At 45.2% G+C, this 19,109-nt stretch overlaps 1 protein-coding gene across 14 annotated transcripts in view; it reads right to left on the bottom strand.

Moving 5' to 3' along the window:
- Window positions 1–19,109, bottom strand: part of AGBL4 (AGBL carboxypeptidase 4) — a 1,457,272-nt gene that overhangs the window by 131,013 nt on the left and 1,307,150 nt on the right. For 13 of the 14 annotated variants that reach the window (XM_054666739.2, XM_054666701.2, XM_009457345.5 and 10 more), the window contains one exon: window positions 8,395–8,484. The exons of the other annotated variant lie outside the window; for it this stretch is intronic. In XM_054666739.2, the coding sequence (XP_054522714.1) occupies window positions 8,395–8,484 (90 nt within the window). The remainder of the gene's footprint in view (window positions 1–8,394; window positions 8,485–19,109) is intronic. 14 annotated transcript variants of the gene reach the window in all.

The raw sequence follows: 19,109 nt of genomic DNA, 5'->3' as shown, positions 1-19,109 counted from the left end.
CAGACTTTTCATTAGGCCAGGGCTGAGAATCCATAGGCAGCTGAAAGCCAGTTGGACATCATTTACTTCTCGGCTAACGCGGCAGTAGACCAGATGCCCTAATTTATTTGTTGGTCCTCATATTAAAGCTGCAGTTTGCCAGTAAACAGGCAGGGTAATGATGCCAGGCGCCCTTGTTAGGGGCTAATAATTGCTTAATCTGTCCAGTAATTGACCCCAGCTCCCGGGGCGGCCCTCCATCAAGGAGCCAGCCTGTGCTCAGGGCCTGGCCACACTGCCTCAGAGAATGGCTTCTGGAAATGGAGTAGCTCATTGTGATCCATCCTCCTTCACAGATGAGCAGATTAATTGGGCTGCCAATTAGGCAGCTAATAAAAGAATGAGAGAAAACAAAGGCAGACCAGAGGCTGCAGCTGCCCAGAGCTCCCTCTCCTAGGGTGGGTGTGGGGCAAGGAGAGGGGAGGTTTTAAGACTCATCTGTTGGTTTGAGGTCAGATACAATTCAAAATCATTCCCATTCATCAGGAAATAGGGAGATCTTTCTTTTCTTTTCTTTTCTTTTTTTCTTTTTTCTTTGTGGTGAGAGAGGAGTATGGGGAAGACTGAGAGGGCATGTAAGAGTGGAGAGATGATGCCATCCTGGCCAAAGGCCAAAAGCACTGGATGGACCAAGAAAAAAGAGGGAGCAGGGGAGCAGAAAGTCTCAGGACCTGAGTTTGAATCTTAACTGAGTGTTAGCTACAGAAGTTACTGACTAGCTTTCCCTGACTAGTTTTCTCATCTTGATATAGGGATAATAATACCTAATCTGGAAGACTGTTGTGTACCTGTATTAGAGATCCTGTGTTAGCTGCCTGACACAGCACCTGAAAGTTGTGGCATGCTTCAATAAACTCACTTAGATCAAAGGTTGAAAGGCAGTGGGTAGTTAAAAACAGGATTAGTTTTAGAAGTAGGTGTCCTAGTCTGTGAAGTTGACTATCAATGAAATTTGGAGACAAGGATAGGGAATCGTGGAAGCCAACAAATCAAAACAGAACTTGGGTTCTAGTTTTGGCTTAGTTACTGGGTGACCTGTAGAAAGCCTCTGGGTCTATGCTTATCTTTAAAATTAGGAGAAAGAATTAAATAATTCTCAAGGATACTTCCTACACTGACATTGTATGATTCCATCTATTTTATTCCTCTCCACCAAAAGTAGAAGAATCATCTGTCAAGTGAGGAGAATAATCTCCCTCCTGCTGGAAGACACCATCAACCTCCTTGAGATCAGCCTTTGTTCCTTCTGTAAACAAGTTTGCCAGGTCCTCTTCTTCAAGTTGATTTAACCAGGAACCTGGAAAAAGCAGGATGACAGGAAGGCTGGAAGCTGGAGAGGCCAGAAGAGAAGGAAAAGTGGTAGAGGATTTGAAATTAAAGCTGGAAGTTAGAGATCACTGCCCTGTCCCAGCTTCCAACAGACCAGGATGAACCTCTCTAGCCAAACCTCAACTGAGACTTATATTTATTGCTGATTTTTTTCTCCTACAGTGTTTGGTTTAGGGCTGGGCACATAGTAGGTGCTTATAAACGCCTATTGATGGATTGCTCCAGGAATTCATACAGCTTTGACTGTGTGGGATTAGTTGAACTGATCATCGCTCATTCTACAAACATTCATTGGCACACCAAATTCTGGGCATTTCAAAATGCCTAAGATGGTCCTGCCTCAGAGGGGTGCACAGTAAGGAAGCAAGTCCCCACTTGTTGGCAAAGGCTCTGATGGGAACAGCACATAGCTGTGGGGACCCAGCAGGGGCCTGGGGCCCCAGAAGAGATATTGGAAAGGGGACTTAAAAAATGAGTAGAGTGGAGCCAGATGAAAGGGGTGCCAGGATGCAGCCATAAAAAGAATAAAATCATGCCCTTTTCGGTGACATGGATGCAGCTGGAGGCCATTATCCTAAGTAAATTAACACAGAAACAGAAAACCAAATACTGCATGTTCTCACTTATAAGTGGGAGCTACACTTGGGGTGCACACAGACACCAAGAGAACCATAAACCCAGGATTCATAAAGAGGGGCAGGAGGGAAGAGGCAAGGGCTGAAAAGCTACCTATCGGGTACTATGTTCACTACTTGGGTGATGGGATCATTAGAAATCCAAACTTCAGCAACACACTATTTACCCATGTAACAAGCCTGCCCATGTATTCCCTGAATCTAAAATTTAAAATTAAAATAAAAAGAAAGGGGTGCCAGCGGAAGGTATCCAGGCTGGGGTAGGAAGAGATGGTCTGTTGGTAACGGAAAGCCTTTCAATTCCAGGGCCTTGGCTTCATGGTTAAAAGCGCAGACCCTGAAACTGGACAATCTGGGTTTGATGCCTCTCTCTGCCATTCATTTGCTGTGTGGCCTTAACCTCCCAGTTCCCCAGGTTCCTCATCAATTACAAAGGGGAGAATAAGAATTACTTGTGGGTTCTTGTGAGGATTTAAGTGAGTTGATATAAGCAAAGTGGTACACAGTAAGTATATACATGTATTGTTTTTTCATCATTGCTCTTCGTTGGCTTGCTGTAGACATGGGAATGGAGAGGTGAACAAGGATTTGCTGTTCCAGCTGAAAAAAACCTGAAGGCGACTATAGAGCTATTGCCAGGTTTTAAGCCTGGGTCAGATATGGGCTTTGGAGAGCTCCGTCCGGCTGCAGCATGGAATGCTGCTAAGAGGAAAGGAATACTGCAGGGCAGGGCCTCCTGAAGGCAGGACAGAGGTGGAGGTAGGGTGCAGGCATAGCAGAGAGAGCTGGCAGAGGTAAAGCAGCTTTCAGTCAGGAATCAGGGTGGAACATGATAGTGACCTGCAGGGGCTCTGCAGCGGCCAAGGTTCAGAGAGTCATGAGGTGCAGTGGGTGGACAGCAAACAGTGTGGATAGAAGGTGGCACCAATGATACAATGATTTGCCTGCAACCCCGAGAGCATCAGAACTCTTTGCTGAAAGCACCCAACCTTGAGGAACATAAATGAGATTAAGTTTCTGGCCCCTGGCAGGATGGGGCCTCAAAATAGAAACTGAATTCAGTTATGGAAAAATAAGAAAGTTACATTTCCTGCACTTCTTTTTTGAGATTGAGGCTTACTTAAACTTACATTGTGGTTTAAGTCTGTCTTCCCTCCAGGCCATGAGCTCCAAGACAGCAGGAACAGGTGTCCTCTCTTTGCCACTATATTTTTAGTGCCTAGCTCAGTGCCTGGCACAGGGAAAATACTCAAGACCTATGTATGAAGTGAGCGAATAAAGATCGACCCATGACAACTACTGTACATTCATTAGCTGGACTGACTTGTAATTCTATTGGCTCCATTTCACAGACAGGGAAAGAAAGTCAGGGTGTGGCATCGCTTGCTGAGTGCCTCACAGGAACCTAGCTGGGATTCAGACCCAGTTCTGCTGGCTTCAAAGCAGTGCTCTTTCCATGAAGACAAGATGCACAGAGCAAGGAGTCTATCTGCATGTGATTTGTGGAATAATTTGCATATGCCTGCATGATTTTCTCTCTAGAGTATTCTGTGCAAAATTTATTGTTTCTATTCTCTGTTCAGAGGCAGTCCTCTGTAGTGGGAAGGGCCAAGGTTTGAAGCAAGACAGTTTGAGGTCTCTGCTTGGCCCAGTGTGTGATGTGCACAACAGCAGCCACTCTAGGCCCTTCCTTGACCTGGCACCAGACCCCTGTCTGCCCTCAGCTGAGTCCAAGGGCCTCGAATTATGGACTCACAGGGAGTCTGGCCCTGATGACCTTAAAGTTCACGGAGTATAAGTCCTCACCCTCCTGCCCCCAACTCTGCCCATTTCACAGATGAAGAGACAGAAGTCTAGAAAAGTGAAAGGCCCCGTCACAAACGCTTAGTGGATCTAGCACCACACCTATAGTGGGAAGCTGTTTGGGATAGCGAGGAGAAGAGGAAGAACAGGTGAAGAAGAGAGGTGGGAGGAAAGCAGAATGGGGGAGGAGCAAAGGTCACTACCTCATTGACAGGAAGTATGAAGCTGTGCTTGGTCCCGGTGCCTGGCAATATTGGTGTTTGTGAGAGCATGGTGTGTGCATGTGTGTGTGTGTGTGTGTGTGTGTGCACATCCTCCTCCCTCTTCTTACTCCCACAAAATAACCCTGAGGAGTGAACTTCCTGGGAGAGGGCTAGCTCTTTGTCTCCATAGTCTAGGCCCTGATGGGCACCTTGGCATGTAGCAGCAGGGCTCAGGCTGGGAGGCAGGAGACCTCGATCTAGTCCCCACTCCACCACCAACTTACCAGGTGACATCCAGTGAATCCCTGGACTATTCTGAAAAGAAGAGCTGAGAGCTGCCCAGTGACCTGGTGGAATTTCTGTGGAAGAGTGAAGGTGAAGAGGGGATTGTGGGTACTGGTCAGGCACCTACCTGTGCCTGGGGCTGACCCACCATTGACCTACACTGTCTCATTAAACCCTCACAGCAGCCCCTTGAGGAAGACATTGCTGCCCCCATTTTGCAGGTCAGGAAATAGGGGCTGTGAGAGGCAAGGACTTAGGCAAAGTCCCCTAGCTAGATGGAAATGGTAGGCTCAAACTACCATTGGCAAACTCCAAAGCCACAGCTGTGCCCACTGCCCCTGCTGCCCTTCAGAGCGTGGCATGGCTCCCCACAGTAGCATTTCATAAGTGCTGGTTTCATTAATTCAATGATAAAGGGTCTGGAGAGGACAAAGTACTCTGCGAATGGAAATTTTCAATGAAAGTTGGCCCCAGAGTCCCAGGAAGAGTCAGTGAAAGAACATACACTTGACCAAGAGTCAGAAACAAGGTCAACAAGGTCTAGGTCTGGTTCAGGCCAAGCTCCTGGCTTGCAAGGTGACCCTCCAGGTGAGCAGAGCTCAGCTAGTGACCCTCTCAGGAAGGCGACGAGGAAGAGCTGGGGCCCACAGTCTGGGAGGCCCACACCTGGGTTTGGTTCACAGTAAGGATTAGAGGAACCAGGTACAAAGTGCCTCATGGAGGCCCTGGCACCGGCCATGTGCTCCATTAGTGCTAGCTCCTCCCCTACTGCTGGCACTTATTTAGTGCTTTCTCTATTCCAGACCATCCTAAATGCTCGATGGATATGAACTGTGTCAGTCTTCACAACAACGCTGTGAGGCAGGATTTCTATTATTATTTCCCTTTTGAGATAAAGGAACTGTGGCATAAGGAGATTTTGTGGTTTTCCCAAGGTTACATTGCAGTAAGGGGAGGAGCTGGGATTCATGCTTAGCAGTGTAGCAGCTTGAGGGATGGCACTCTCACATGGCTGGCCACAGGGCCACACAGGAGCTCCTCTGACCTCTCCCATAGTCACTGGAGAACAGGATAGTTTGGCCTCACAGAGGTCATGGGCAGGGTTTGGGGTAGCAGAGTAAGCATCCCACCAACAAGCAGAGTCTTGAGGAATCCGAGCCCTGCTACCCTTGCTGCCACCCCTTCCAGAGCTATGTGGTGGCAGGACTTCACTCTACTCCCAGCAGCAGGTGCATCAGCAGCTCGGCGGCGAGAACTGTGGTCCCAGCCAGATGGGCACAACCGGCTTCACATGCCTGTTCCCTGCTCAAGGTCACTGAGCCAGTTAATGTGGAAGAGTTAACAGAACTGAAGGTATCTCAGCATCTGTCCACACCTTGGACCTGCCTGCTATCCCCAGAAGAAGGTGGGCTGATGGGGGCTGAGGGAAGATGGACACATTTAGGGCTATGACTGAGGAAGAAACTCCCAGCTGTGCCCTGTGGGGCTGTGATCGGGCTGTCTACATGTAGCTGAGACACCCTCAGAAAAGACCATGCCTCAGTTCTGTATTGGTAAAGTGGGGTAATGATGCCTCTTACACTGCCTCAAGGAAGTACGAATTGTGTGTCTCATGGGGCAGATACAGAGACAAGGAAAGATGAGAAACAGGATCGGGGAGATGGACTCCAGAACCACACTTGTCGTGAATTAGCCGTGTGACTTTGGGTAAGCCATTGTGCTTTCCTGAGGCTCCGCATCCTGATCTGTAAAATGCACATCAATTGTTGTGGGTGGTCAGAACTCTGAGTTCTTTCAGGTATAAGACTTCACCTTCTAGTAGTTCCCATCCCTGAGTGGGACAAGGGAACATGTACAGGCTTGGGAGTTAGCTAGACCTAGGTTAAAAGCCCCACTCCACTATTTAATGACTGTGTAACCCTGAGGCTCCTCTTTCTGAGTTCAACGCAGCGTTTTTTCCTCACGACAGCCCCATAAGATGAATAAGAAACCCCATTTGACAGATGTGGAAAATGACAGTTGGAGACCAGCCCTAGACCTTACACAGCTTGTGGTATAAAGAGGGAAAAACAAATATAAGTCAAGTATATGATAATAAATCAGGGCAATAGAGATGACCGTTATCAATTAAGATGATGGCCATCTTTAGATCCACAATGCAGGCACAAAGCAGGTGGCAGGAGGGAGTGGGCCAGGGAGGCCCACAGTGGGGGCACTCACAATGAGCCCTGTGAGATGGACGGGGCTTGCCAGGTGGCAAGGAGCAGGCACAGGGCCTGCTAGGCAGAGGGAGCAGCAGGTGTAAAGGTGCACTGGTCAAGAGAAGACCGCCCACTCAAGGTTTCAGCTGTGTGGGGCTGAGTGTATGAGGCTGAGGCCAGAGAACCAGGTGAGAGCCAGATGACAGAGGGCTGGGAATGTCATGCCAGGGAGTTGTAGTTTATTTTGAGAAGCCAGCGGGCAGGCATTGAAAGACTCTGTCAAGGAACAGACATTTATTGAAAACCTACGGAACGCCATTGAGTGTATGAACTCAGCACCATCCAAAGATTCCCTTTTAGTAACAGGGTCTTCAGAGAGCACCTGAGATCCATTCAATTCCTCTCTGCCTCAGTCGTTACCTGTGAAATAGGATGGCAACCCTGCTCTCTGTCTACTGCCCACAGGGGAGGTGAGCACAGGGGTTTGGGCTCCCAGAGATGAACATATTGATGGTAAGGCTACTGTCTTTTTACAAACAAGGACAAAGCAGTTACATCCAATCAGCTGGGGGAAGAGATCTGCTGCCAAGTTTAGTAACGGACAGATGGCGCAAGTAAAGGGGTTGGTTAACCCAGGAGGGACCTCAAGAGATTACTGCAAGGACAATGCTGGGGAGGAAGAAGGCCAAAGTGAGAATGCTAAGGAGTCAGCTATAGTGACTGGAGCCTCAGTCATGCATCTTACACGCTGCTCGGCTTTGGGCAAGTCACTGCCTCCCTGAAACTCCATCTTCTCATCTGAAAAAAAGAGGAAGGCAATCGTGCCTAACTAAAGCATTGTAAGAATACGAACTGGGAAAATAAAGCCCATATTTATTTGCACAGTGCTTGATAGTTTACAAAGCAGATTACCTGCTTCATCTTCTCAGATTCCCACGGGGAAGACGGTAACATCTGTTGAGTGCCTGCTGTGTGCCAGGCACAGGACTGGGTGTGCTGTTTATATTCATCTCATGCCAGCTTCATAACAGCCTGCCTGGGTAGTATCATTTTACATTTGAGGCAACTGAAGTCACAGTGCTGGAAAGTGGCACAGCCAATACTTGACCTCAGGATTGTCTGATTTCAAATCCTCAGAGGCTTCCACTGCAGTGTGCCACCTCCCTTGAGTTATAGAACCTCCACAGGCGTTTCATATCTCTTTGACCTCATGGTCACTTTGAGATTAAAATGAGATAAATTACTTAACTTCTCTAAACTTCAGCTTGCTCAACAATATACATATATATTGCTGACTATAGCTGACTAATTAAATGTAGTATGGATGAAATATGTAATAATAAGTAAAAGTGCAATTATAAAGAGAAACACTTGAGAATAAAAATTATGACTTATTTGCCTCTGGTTGTCTGATGCCAAGTGTGCTTACTCTTGGCAGGTATTTCAAAAGTTGTTTAAGTGAATGATTGAATGAATGAGTGAAGAGATAGTTTTCAGTCATTACCTCCCATTTCACAGCTCTTCTGCCAACATACACATTGATCTGGGGCCAGATTTCTTGCTGTTGTAAACCACTGGAGGCAAGTAAAGCTAGGGAGTGTAGATGATTCTGTATGGCTCTTCCTCACCACAGCACATATGAGATAACTTCATTCAGCCCTCCCTGTTCATTTATCCATCCATCCATCTATCCATTGATTAATTAATTCATACATATGTCTAGTCAATAAACATTTATTGAAATAAAACCTAATGGAGATCAGGTAAAATCTCTTTAAAGAAATGCATTACATTTCCATTTAAGATAATGGCTCTGCATGTGGCCACACTGTTCCAGAGATCATCACAGTGTCCCAGTTGGATGTGGGTATAGGACACCTATGAGATCCTGCCACTCACCTTGGCACACAAATGATGAGGGTGTTTCCCCTGGGTGGACTCGTCCTGTGATGAATACCACCTTCTGCTCTGCCCCTTCCCGGAGATTGTCTGTGAGATAAAATGAAAGATGGTTGCTAAGGAGGGCAAGAAAAGCTGAGTCTAGTGGTTGGTGTGTGGCAGGGAACCCCAGAGGGAATGGGCTGGATGTTTTACATTTATCTCTTAAACCACTGGGTTAGAATAATTAAGGTCCAGCCATTGCTGACTAATTTAATTATGTCCCTACCCAACAAAAGACTACATTCCCTTTTGTTGGTACAACTGATCATATTATATTAATATGTAGTATTTATAATCATCCAAGGAAGCCATATGAGTGAAGTTGAATCCCAAATCCATTGACTGTGACCTTAGGCAACTTGTGTATCCTTTCCAAGTTTCCATTTTCTAACCTATAAACAAGGATGACAATATATCCTTGTTTATAAGTTATAAACAAGGATTTTAATAGGGTTGTTGTGATGATTAAACAGGCTTACACATTGCATAGTACACAGTAAACATTCAGTAAATGATGGAGTAGAGAAGGTAGCTATTTATATATTAGTAATAGTAGCATCTGCCATTTAATTAGCTCCTTTTGTGTCAGGCACATTATATACATACATAATCCTTACAGGAACATGATGTTAATGTGTTTTTTTAATAGAGGCAGAAGTGAGGCTCATGGAGGTTACACAACTTGTTCAAGGTCACACAGCTGAAAAGTGGTGGTAGGAGCTGAGATTAGAGCCCAATCCCTTGTCTGGCCTTCATTTCCCTTTTATCTTAAACAACTAAAAAACTGGACAAAATATTCAAAACAAGTATTTTCAGACATTGAACAAGAGCCAATGCAAGATAATCAATGAGAGAAGAAAAACAAATGAGATATGCCCTATGATTGCCCTGGCTTTTTGCCTGATGATCCTTTCCAGATCAAAGAGCAGAGAGGGGTATCCTGAGCAAAGCAAAGAAGCCTCACTGAGATTCAAGTTCAGCAGGTAGTAGTTGGGAAACTGTGAGCTCCAGAGAGGGGGAAGCGCTGTAGAAAAAGAGTTCCAGAAATCTGTACAGGAGTCCTCTTGATTCTTTGTTGGATGTGCATACATAGGGTGACTCCCCATGATGTCAGGAAAAAATGATCAAGGAGCTGTGAACTGCACAGTACTTAGGGTCACACAGGGCTAAGAACCATTTGAATTCCCACAACTAAAGAGGAAGTCCTTACTGATCATCCAAGGAGAATGAGAATTCAGACGGGCAATGTCTTAGTGGTAGGGAAAAACTACTCTAGACCACCACATTCACAAAGCTTTAAAACAAGTCTCAAAAGGATCAAACTGAACAAAAGAAACTTAAATGCTTGATGTACAAAGCCCAACTCTCTTTAAAGGAAGACAACAAAATCCAGACAGTCAAAGCAATGTATAATTTGCAATATCCAGCATCCAATAAAAAATGATTAGACATGCAGAAAAGTAGGAAAATGTGGCTCCAAATCAGAACTCAAGCTCTTTTTTGTCTCTGCAGAAGTCTAATTTGTATAATAAAGTTGAACTATTGTGCAAAGATATCATCAGACAAAAGCAACAGCCAAGGGTGGCATTCCCAGAAAGAAACATCTGGGGAAGGATATTCAGCAGTGGGCAGAAGAAGGGCTGATTGATACAGAGCACAACAATTACCTGAAGGAAATTTAGAAAGAATATTGAGAGAGGTTGAGTTGAAGGATTTTATCAATATTTGAGGATGATCTGGAGGGAGAGAATAGAAATAATTAATAGGCTTTCTCCTTCTGAAATGCTGGAGACATGCTATTCTGAACGTGGTTCTTTATCCCAATAGTCACTGCACCAATGTCAGAGATGAAACTAAAAATATTAACCCTATTAAACCTGGTTCTAAAGGCTTGGGACTTGCTTGTCCATTGGGGTGATCAGTATGGGTGGAGTCACTGCTTCCCCTGAAAGGCAGCAAGAAATATCATGGAACCAAAATATAGTCTTGAGAACTCACTCTGCTCAGCTCTGTGCTAGGCACCTTTAGGAACAAAGGGAGAGAGAGAAGGCTCACCTGCCCTGAAGAAGTTTATTATTTAAAGAGGAATTCGACGTCTAAGCATTTCCTGGACTGCATATAAGCTCCTCAAGGAAGAGACTGCAACTTCCATGGGTGTATGGCTAATGTCTTTCCCAGGACCCCCTGCATGGAGTAGGTGCTCAAGGACTGGCTATTGAATTAATAAATAAAAATACTTGTGTAGATGATGGTTTATAAAGAAATACAGACTCATATTATGTTTTTTAATCTTTATCATGCCTCTGTGAGGTGGACAGTATTAACTCCATTTTATGGGTGAGGAAATGAGGCTCACAGAAGGAAGGGACATGCCCAAGGTCATTCAGCTAGCAGTGGTAGAGTTAAGTCCCAGCACCCAGCCAGTGCCCCTTTCACTACTCTGTTTCATTGTTTCATCCAGTAAAAACAATATAAGATCCCACTTCTGCTGCATTTCCATTTACAATTTACACAAGAGAGTTTCATTTTATCTTATTGTGATGGAAATTGAGCCGCTGTCTTAGTATTTATATTGCTTTTTCACTTACAAAAAATCACCAAGCCCTTTTAAAAGACACTGTCTAACACTGACCCCATCTATCCCAGCAGTCCAGAAATGATAAATGGCACTAGGGAGGCCCTTGGTGAAGGCTAACTTTATGGATGTCTCCCCTGACCCCGTATCAAGTCAATTGCATTCAGCATTTCTGCTGACCACAGGGAAATGCAAAATGGGCATTCTATTTGCACACTAATTTTACTGAGCCCTTGCGTCTTCATAAAATGATAACATGGGGCTAATAAAAATCAAGCATCTCGGGTGCTAATATAAGCAAATGTTGATGCAGGCAGGTAACAAATTGCTTTGTCATTTAGAAGGCCGTAAAAGAGCATTATAATCATCTTTAGGCAAAATGGATGGGTCGCCTTTGCTTAGCTTTTAGCTTTCATTTGCGAAATCAATTTAAGGTAATGCAGCAGCTCTGAGGTGGTGACTACCCCACCCCCTCCTGTCACCAAATCTCCAGACTCTGTGCAAAGCCAATTAAACATATTCTTGGTGGAGGCAGCACAGATGAAGAAGAAAGTATGCTTGAACCAAGCCAGGGTGGAACAGAATGCAAACAATGAGACCAAGAACAACTCATAAGAGATAGAACAACTAAAGAGCTCATGTAGGCTGACATGCTCAAGGGTACAAGGCCCACTCAAAAAACACTGGGGCAGCTACACCTGGCTCCCCAGTTAAACAGCAGGTGTTTGAAGTAACGTGCTTTGTGTGGCATCCTTAGCATGCACGTGCACACACACATACACAGACACACCTTTGTCACTATAACCCTCTATCATCCGCTATTTCCTTAATCATCACATATTTATTGAATACCTATTAGATGGCCAGGCACTAGCTATTATTATTTTCATTTTACAGAAAACCAAGGCCAAGAGAGTTAAGTGACTTGTCCCAGTTCTTACAGCTAATTTGGCAGAGCCAAAGTCCCGAGCCAGATAGACTGACTCCAGAAACTGTGTTCCTAACCTCTATATTATACTGTCTTCTAGGAAGGAGGACAATATCATCCCATTGCAATAGCAATTAAGTAATATTTATGTAGTGCTTATTCTTTGCCAGGCACTTTACATGCATGATCTTATTTAATTCTCAAAGCAACCCAATGAAATATCTACTATTCTTAGACTAGACTCTTTTATAGATTAGAAAATTGAGACCCAGAAAGGTTAAATGACTTGCCTAAACTTGCATAAGTAGCAAATGTGGGAGCCAGAATTAAACACAGGTCTTTATGATTCTCAAATTTGTGCTTTTAACTACTGTGTCATATTGACTTTTGGAGATTAAAATCACCCTATAGGGTTTTTAAAAAAACATCGACAAATTCTTTGTTCATTTCCGCCTTTCAAGAGGTGGAGATGTACTCCTCTGTCCTATAGTGTGGGCTGGACTTAGAGACTTCCTTCTAACAAATGAAATACTCTAGAAGTGATGGTGTGCCACTTCTGAGATTAAGGTATAAAAAGACTGGCTTCCATCTTGGGTGTGATATCTCTTTCTTGAATGGCTCACCCTTGGGGAAGCCAACTGCTATGTCATAAAGGCACTCAGCCTATGGAGAAGCCCACATGGTGAGGTACTAAAGTACCCAGATAGCAGCCAGGAGGAACTGAGGTTTGCCAAAGCCATGTGAGTGCATTTGGAAGAGGATCCTGCAGTGTCCAGTGACTATAGCCCTGACTGACAGCCTACTGCAACTTCACAAGAGACCTATGCCAAAACCACCCAGCTAAGCTGTTCCCACATTCCCGACCCACAGAAATGGAGACATAATAAATATTTGCTGTTTCAAGATGCTAAATTCTAGAGTAACTTGTTAGGCAGCAATAGATAATAGACATCTCCCTGAAGATAACTATATTTCTCCTAGTTGCTATGTAGACCTTAAGTAACTTTGCATCTTATCTATTGATGCTGACTTTCAATGAGGACCAAAGCCATAATCTCGGAGCCAAGATGTGGAGAATCTCAATCTATTTGGCCAGTTATTATGGATCTGTTGCTGGTAGAGGTAGATGCCAAGAGGCCCCAAAGAGCCCTAGGTGGGTCTCTGAGGACAAAAATCTCCCAGAAGTTCATATTGTCAGTTTTGTTTCCCCATCCCTCCAGACAATGACTTGTCATGGGGATTGAGATGCTAATGTGAAGGAAGAAGGAAATGCTACTGGGAGGGGAATGTGGAATGTTACAATGGGGGAAGCATTTGTTGTTGTTGTTGTTGTTGACACCTGAGCCTTTTTTATTTCCTTGACTTGATTCGTGAAGGCATGATAAAGTCAAGAAAATGCCCTTCTGTGGGTTTCTAAACCAGACAAGTTTCAGCCTTTTCTCCAGTACTCCAGGGCCCAAACAGGTCCATAGTACTCTTAAGCTGGAGAAACAAGACATCGCTGTAGCAACAACAGCATGGTTGGCTGGTATTAATCAGAGGGCTTGCTCAGGACTGGAACAGCCCTGGCACTGGTCTCCCTGTGCCAGCACCACCCTTTCCAGTGCACCCTCTGCCTGGATACCAAAATGGTCTTTCTAAAATGCAAATAGGAGCATACCACTTCCTCTGCATAAAACCCTTCAGCAGCGCTCTATTGTTTGCAGAGCAAGTCCAGCCCCCTTAGCCTAGACCATCCCTGTCTCTGGTAGCTGGTGGCTGCCTATCTCTCCAGTCCCTTCCACAGGCCCCAGCCCCAGCTAGCACTCCGTGGTTCCCAAGACACGACATGTTCTCCCACACCTCCACACTGGGCACATGTTCTGTTTTCTTCCTAGGATGCCAGCCCCCATCTTGGCCGTCTGGCTTACTCCTACTCAGCCTTCAAGACTTGGTTCAGATGCACCTCCTCTAAGAAGGAAAGGAGGAAACTGATGTTCATCCAGGACTTGGACTGGGCCAACCTTGGTGTTAATGTTGCTGTGTTTTACCTGATTTTATCAGCAATGTGAGGATATCACTCTGTTGATGAGACAGACAATAAAGAGGGAATGGATGCTGTGAATTATAGTAAGAACATGGCCATAGTATAGACATTTATTGAGTATAATTTTATGAGAATATATAGGTTTAGGAGATATCAATAGAGCTTTCCTGGAGGCAGTGGAGAAGCACTAAATGCATTTGGGTAGATATGTGACTTGATGAAATTCCAGACATTCAGGGTTAGCTCTGCCTCAGTGTTTGATGGGTGGATCCAACAAGAGGAAAGGGCTAGGTGAGGGACACTGAGGAGGACCGTGTTCCCTGTGTTTCTTCTGTACCCTGAGGGGGTCAAATGAAAAGTCAGCTGACTTCCCTGGGTAGATGGACTGGGTCTCATAACCAGGTTCCACAGAGTATTGACTGTGAGACCTTGGGCCAATTATTTATCCACCTTGAGCCTCAGTTTCCTCACTTATAAGATGAGAATAATAATCTCTAGCTCACAAGACAAACAATAAGCAAGAGACTTTATATCCCTGCCACATGGCTTCACCTATAATAGCAGGTGCCATTTACTGAGTGACAAGCCGTGGAATGGGGTTCCTCAGCATCAACCCTACAGGTATGTTGAGCTGGAGAGCTCTTGGTTCTGCGGGTGCTGAGCTGTGCATTGTAGGATGCCCAGCAGCATCCCTTTCCTCTATCCTCTACATGCCAGTAACACCTCTCCCTCCAGTTATGACAATGAAAAACATCTTCAGACGTTACCAAGTGTCCCATGTTTCCTCAGAGGCAAAATAGCCCCCAGTCAAGAACCACTCTCCTACAAGAATATTATACTTGATTCAAACTGGCCTCATCATTAACTCACCAAGCAAACCTTCAGTTTCCCAGACTTTATATATATTTTCCTAACTCCTCCCCAAAGCCTCTCCAGATATCTCCAGACCACTGTGTCCTCACCCTCCTCTGAATTCACAGTTCACTGTCTGGACCCTCATCTGGTCATAAATCATTTGCTGCCTTGGTCAAGCAGGACCAAAAGCCACGACTCAGATCCATTCTGCCTGATGCCCAGCATCTGCTCTGCACTTCTGAGCCTCTGGGCCATCCTGAGAAAATAGTGGTGTTGGCAAGATTTATTTTCAGTTCCCGACTCCTTAGCATCCTCCACACCCCCATTCCCTCCCCTAGGCTCAGATCTCCCATGGCCTAAAATCTCATATCTAAGTAGTAGACTCATTATGCTTCAGGGTTAGGGATCAAATGTTCTGCCCTTGATGAGCTGGAAGAAGAGAACAGGAATTACCTTTGAAAAGAGTATGTACATGACAAAGAAATACTCCTGAAAAGAAATGAAGCATTGATTCTGGAATGTCAGGCGTTGGGGACAGGAGCCTTTCTGGTGTACCTCCCTATCTTCACAAATGGTGTCTTAATATGTCTTGGACATATTAAACTGCTCTTTTGTCTTTACAAAGCAGTAAGGGTGCCTCTGACTTACAGGAGACTCACAGAGGCCATCAGAACTGCACAGCCTGTGAGATCACCGAGTTAAACACCCTCACTATGAAGAAGAAGGGCAGAGGACCAGAAAGAACGAGTGACTTGCCCCTGGCCACACAGCTAGAGAGTAGTCCAGGCAGGTAGCAGCCTCCTCTCACTACACTGGGCTGCCTGGGGCAATGGCCATGCAGGCTGGCACCTGGAAAGTAGCCAGTGGATTCCTGCCAGAGAAGTGAAGAAAAGCTGAAAAGTGATGAGATACAGATCTGAGATACAGGCGGCTTGGGCCAACTAAGATGTTGTCACCTTGATGGTCACAGGAGCAGCACTGAGTTCTTCTCCCCAGACAGGCTGCTCTGTGGGCTCTGGCAGTTTCTAAAGCCCCCTTCCTTGCCATAGGGCTGGAACCTAGGCCTGGGAGCAGGTAGGCAGCCTTCCAGGGCAGGCTAATGGCAGGATAGATAAATAGGGGCAGGCTTCTTCCTCAGGCAGGCTCCCTACCCCTATCTATCTTGATCCCAGCACCCTACAAACACCTCCAGAAAGGCAGAGCCAGAGCCACCTACTCAGAATACCTGCTGAAGTTAGGGTTCCTGGGAAACAGACTCAGAGGCTCTGAGATTCCCATACAGGAGCTTTACTGAGATTGCTCTCGGGAAGGCTTGTGAGAGGTACAAATGAAATAGGGTGGGGACAGACTCAACAGGGCCTTTCAATAATTCCATGAGGAGCTCTGGGCCAGGAGGGCCCTGCCTGGTTGTTTGAGGAGGCAAGGGGGCTGGCCCTGTGTCCTGAATCAATAGGATACTGGATATGGCCTGCCATCAGGGAAGGTGTAACCCCAGTCAAGACTGAGTGGAAGTCCCAGGGAGGAACTCAGCTGTGTGCTCTCAGCTACCAATGCTCCTGGGAACTGAGGACTCAATCCTGAAGATCTGAGCAGTGCATGCAGCATCTGTTATGCTAGCCAGGGTTGCTGAGAACAGAGCAGAGGCTCAAGATCTGAGGTTTCAGACAAGAAGGCTGAGGACAAAGGACTTTCTTTTCTGTTAAATTCAGTTCATATTTTCTTACACTGACCACATGCCAAACTTTGGGCTGGTCTCTGAGAAATCAGACACTGTCCCTGCCATCCAGGAGCTCAACTGCTCTCCTGCAAGAATACTTTATTCAAACTGGCCAGTGGAGGAGAAAGATCAAGACTTGTGGTTATAAATTTGAATTCTAGAATCAGACAGAAGAAGCATTAAATCCAAGTCCTACCACAGGTACGTATGTGACTTTGAGCTCTAGGATCTTTCATTTTCTCATCTGCAAAATCAGGATAATAATAGTATCAAACTCATAAGGATCTTGTAAGAATTAAATGAGACAATGCTTCAGGTCTATGTATATGACTTGATGCATAGTAAGTGTTCAAAAGGATACTTACAGACACTGAGAGGTGACTTGGTCCAAATGCCTGACCTTACAGATGCAGAAAGTGAGGTCACTAGACAGTAAGCAACAGGAAAGCCACAACTTTGCCTCTTTCACAGTTTGTATTCCCAGTGCCTGGCACACATGATGTTCTCAGTAAATACTTGTGAAATAGTATTTGTTGCCCTTTGGTTGAATGAGTGTATCCAGCTAGAACTGAGTGCCCAGGCTTTCCCCAATGTGTGCTCTGCTTTTTGAATCCACCACTGGCAGACCCCAGAAATTCCTCACCAGGTTTAGTTTCAGGCTTATTAGCAAATGCAAATTGAATTATGAAGTGCCCTTTTGCAACAAGGACAACAAAAACAGTTTCCCTAGGAAAGGAGGGCATGGAGAGGTGAAAGCTGGGATGAAAGTCTAAGACAATACATTCTAATCAAACTTGATAAATATGTAAATTAAAGCAGCTAAACAGTTGGCTTTGACAAATGACTTCTCCGTAATGGATTTTTCCACAGTAAAGGCAAGAGTTCAGCCTGCCTGCTAGTCACAATAAGAGCCCTCTCCTGCTTTCCTGGCAATGCAGGCACACTGGGCAGGCACTGGGATGCTAAGAGGCAGAGTGGGAATGAATCCTTCTTTTAGTAGATGCCATTGGTTGAGCATCAGCTAGCTGCTAGGCATGGCCTTCATTGGCCCTGCAAGAGACATGAGAATCCCTGTCTCATGGATGAGGGAGCCAAGATAAAAGTCAGTAAAGGCTGGATTCACCAGACTCCAAAGCCTGATGTCACTCGAGGAGCCAACACAACCACTTGTCAAGGAACATAAATTCAGCCCCTCCAATGGTTTTATTGTCACCTGAGGGTCTCACCAACTCAAAGTCTTACAGCTGTGCTTCCCCTCCCAGGACCTGGCCCAGTGGAGGTGTTCAGAAAAGATCTGTTCCTTAACTTGCTATGCAGTTCCAGTGGGCCCCTTTCCTATGCCCGCTCTCAACCTGTTTTCCATCCTTAAAACGAGCTGTTGGAATCATGCCAGCTGAAGGCCCAGACATCACAGAGTAGAAATGGGTGGTCAGATTGCAGATTCTCTGGAAATACATGACAATTGTCATTTTAAGCCACTAAATTTGGGAGCGGAGGAGGTTGTTATGTATTAATAACTAAGAACAATTGTTATGAAACTGATGATGATTCTAATGGGTTACAATACAACAGTCAAGTAAGAGGTGGCTGAAGAGGAACCGTTTTGAGCAGTTACTGTGTACCAGGCACTTTACATACATCAGGATCCAAGTCTTGCCAGGCCCTTTGAGATTTGTATTGTGAGGCTCAGTACGTTGCCCGGGGCTGCCAGGCTAGTAAGACTCTGAGCTGGAATTTGAACCTTCTCTATCTCAGGAGACCAGTCTTTCTTTTGACACTCCCAAGGGGAAATTTGATTCCCCAGCTATATTAAAGAGATGTTATTCTGTTTGTACTTATGTGCAGGCACCTGCACACATCTGCGTCTGACTGAAACTCCTACAAATACCTGAGGTTTTGTACAAAGTTATTAGAGTTGAGGTGCAAACAGAAATTCAAGTTAAATGGTTTGTAGCCTTGGAAGGACATTAATACAATTTCCCCAAGCAGAGAACTGATATATATGAGCACTCCAAGAGCTTCAGGAAAAGTTTCCTTGTAGGCCTGGGAGTAATGTGATCCTGACCCTGAGTGGAAGATCTGTCTTGCCCAATGCTGGAGGAACTCAGATTTGAAGAGTGTTCTTTCTTTCCTATTGAGATCTTCATTGAGTTGCATAAAAATACCACTTTCAATCTCAAATCCCCACTGGCATTTTTATATAAGCACCGAAAATGCTACTGGGCTTTGGAGATTTCACTTAATGAAGGAAAAGTATTTCTATTAAAGAGTGTAATTTTTTTCTCTCTCTCAACATGACATCTTCAGAGGAGCCAGAAAAGCTGAATTGTTCTGGGCTGAGAAAACAAACCAACCCATGCCTTGCCCACGAGTTTGTTAAACAGACTATGGAATGGCGACAGCCAAGGAAGGCAAGGAAGGGTCAGTCATGAGGGAGAAATAAGAGTAATGATTCTGAACCAACTCCCATATGACCAGGACTACACAGTTTATGAAGCATTCAGGTACTCAACAGGGAGATTATTTCTGTTGCCACTGCCCAAGCTCAACACTGCCCCCATTGCATGTTGTC

The sequence above is a fragment of the Pan troglodytes genome, chromosome 1 (genome assembly GCF_028858775.2).
Source record: "Pan troglodytes isolate AG18354 chromosome 1, NHGRI_mPanTro3-v2.0_pri, whole genome shotgun sequence".
Taxonomy (NCBI): domain Eukaryota; kingdom Metazoa; phylum Chordata; class Mammalia; order Primates; family Hominidae; genus Pan; species Pan troglodytes.
Note: the sequence above shows the minus strand (reverse complement) of the source record. Positions and strands in the feature narration are given on the sequence as shown.